Here is a 2,359-nt window from a genome sequence, read left to right as displayed (position 1 = left end):
GATTTCAATGCTGGTGTAGTCACCTTCAGCGTTTCCTGGATGACTTTGGTGTGGAAAAGTGGCAGGAATTTCACCCCAAGAAAGAAATGGGCTTCTCATATGTAAATTTGGTGGCAAAAGAAAAACAAACCACAGGATATGGTTCAGAGAGCATATGTGCTGCAGAGGATACCATGTGTGTCACCTGCTAACACTCACGACTGCCACCTTGTGTTTTAAAGGAGCTGTAAGAAAGCAGTTTAGTTGAAGAAAGGATCCCCAGTGTTGAAGGTGACATCTGAAAGACAAACATATTGTTGGCCAGGTGAAAGGAGAGGAAACTGCGAGGATAAATACACATGAGAGGAGGAAAGAAAGAGAGATCCTCGTAATATGAAATTTGAGTCTGAAAGAATCACTGTTATTAAGGGAATCCATTGACATTTGCAGAATCCCCCCTGTCTCTGCTCTTAATACTTCTTCTACTGTTTTTGATTGGTTTCCCTTCTGCTTCTCCTCATTGTGTCTCTCGGAGTGCACAGAAGTAGACAGCAGAGTCCTTCAACTGGATGTCTTGTTTCTCCAGGTTGAAAGTTCCATTTTTCTTGTTTGGGTGGTGAGTAGCCCAGAAGCCTTGGGCTTTGTCATTAAAACTGGTCAGCAAGATCTTCAGAGGCTGACCAGGATGCTGAATATACCAGAATGGGTAATTTGTTACACTTAACTGTGCTTCATAGGCACATCTGATAAAAAGAGATTGTCCTTCAGTAACAGTCACAATGCCAGATGTTTGGTCCACTGATTGTCCTGTGCTTCCTCCTGGACAGAAGATAAATAGAGAAGGCATGAGTTGTGGTGGAGGGGTGGACCAGTAGACCCTTCTCCGCCTTTTCAGAAACAAATTTGGTGCCACTTTCTCTGCAAATATTTCTCAGTACAAATTTATTATTTATTTATTTATTAATCAGATTTGTATGCCGCCCCTCTCCGCAGACTCGGGGCGGCTCACAGCAATAATAATACAATGTAAACAAATCTAATATTTAAGTTAATTTAAAACCCCAATTTAGAAACCAATCATACATACTAGCATACCATGCATAAATTTTATAAGCCTAGGGGGGAGGGAAGTGTCAATTCCCCCATGCCTGACAACAGAGGTGGGTTTTAAGGAGCTTACGAAAGGCTAGGAGGGTGGGGGCAATTCTGATATCTGGGGGGAGTTGGTTCCAAAGGGCCGGGGCTGCTACCCGCTGTGCCACCCCGGCTCATTATGTTTCCTGTCCAGCTTTACCTGTTGGGGTTAAAGTTATACTGGTTCAAAATACTACCCAGGTTCCTTCTTTGATGACCCTAACCAGGATACCTCATTTCTAAACAAAATTGGGGAAACTTATTTATTGAATGGGACAAATGTACAAAGGACCCTGAGCCCAGGTGCATTCAGAACTACAGTGAAATGTAGTTTGAAATCTTTCCCCAAGAAGCAAAAAGTCCCTTCATTGAAGCTGAATACTTCTGGTCATCTTCCTGAAATTCCTTGCAGATAAACTAGTGCCAAATTCTAACAGATCTTCCAGGGGATTCTATTCTACCTGATTTCAAAGAACTCAAAGAATCTAAGATGAGCCAAAACATAGAGTCTAACATTAGGGGGAAATCAATACTTACCTAAAACTGAGATGGTGATGAATAGGACAGACCACAGACACATTTTCCCAGATGAAGAATGGGTATAATAATGCCAAAAAATAACTTTGGAGGACTTCAAGGTGGATGTAAGGCTTCAGAGGTTCTCTTCCAACTTTACTATCAAATGCACTATATGCTATCAAATGCACTAATACAGTGTGTTCCCTTCACAAAGAAATGGGCTTCTAATATGTAAATTTGGAAGGAAGGAAGACAAACCACAGGATATGGTTCACAAAGTGTATGTGCTACAGAAGGTATCATGTGTGTCACCTGGTAAGAGTCATGTTGTCTCAAGATTGCCACTATCTGTTTTACAGTGGAACCTCGACATACGAGCAGCTCTACTTACGAGCTACTCGAGATAAGAGCTGGGAGGGGAGCGACATTTTTGTTCGCCTCCCGAGCTCACATTCGGGATACGAGCGCCAAGGAGCTGTCTCGGCTTCAGGAGACAGCTCCTTGGCGCTCGTATCCCGCGTGTTTTAAAAGGTTGCAGCCGGCCTGGGGTGCTGGGGGGGGGGTGCTGGCAAGCCCCCCAGGCCGGCTGCAACCTTTTAAAACACGCACGCCACTTCGCAGCTGTCTTCTGAAACCGAACGCGGAAGTTAGCGTTCCGGCTTCAGAAGACAGCTGCGAAGTGGGGCGCGTGTTTTAAAACGTCAGAGCCGGCCTAGGGGGCTCGGGG

At 44.4% G+C, this 2,359-nt stretch overlaps 1 gene segment (V, D, J or C); it reads right to left on the bottom strand.

Annotated features, from left to right (window-relative positions):
* Positions 1-496: 496 nt before the first annotated feature.
* On the bottom strand, positions 497-826 carry LOC139154273 (T cell receptor alpha variable 9-2-like). The segment is given in 1 exon segment: positions 497-826. A coding segment is annotated over 1 exon segment (330 nt).
* Between the last annotated feature and the right edge of the window lie 1,533 nt (positions 827-2,359).

This window comes from Erythrolamprus reginae, chromosome Z (genome assembly GCF_031021105.1).
Source record: "Erythrolamprus reginae isolate rEryReg1 chromosome Z, rEryReg1.hap1, whole genome shotgun sequence".
NCBI lineage: Eukaryota > Metazoa > Chordata > Lepidosauria > Squamata > Dipsadidae > Erythrolamprus > Erythrolamprus reginae.
The sequence above is the reverse complement of the archived record's forward strand: the minus strand, read 5'-3'. Positions and strand labels throughout refer to the sequence as shown.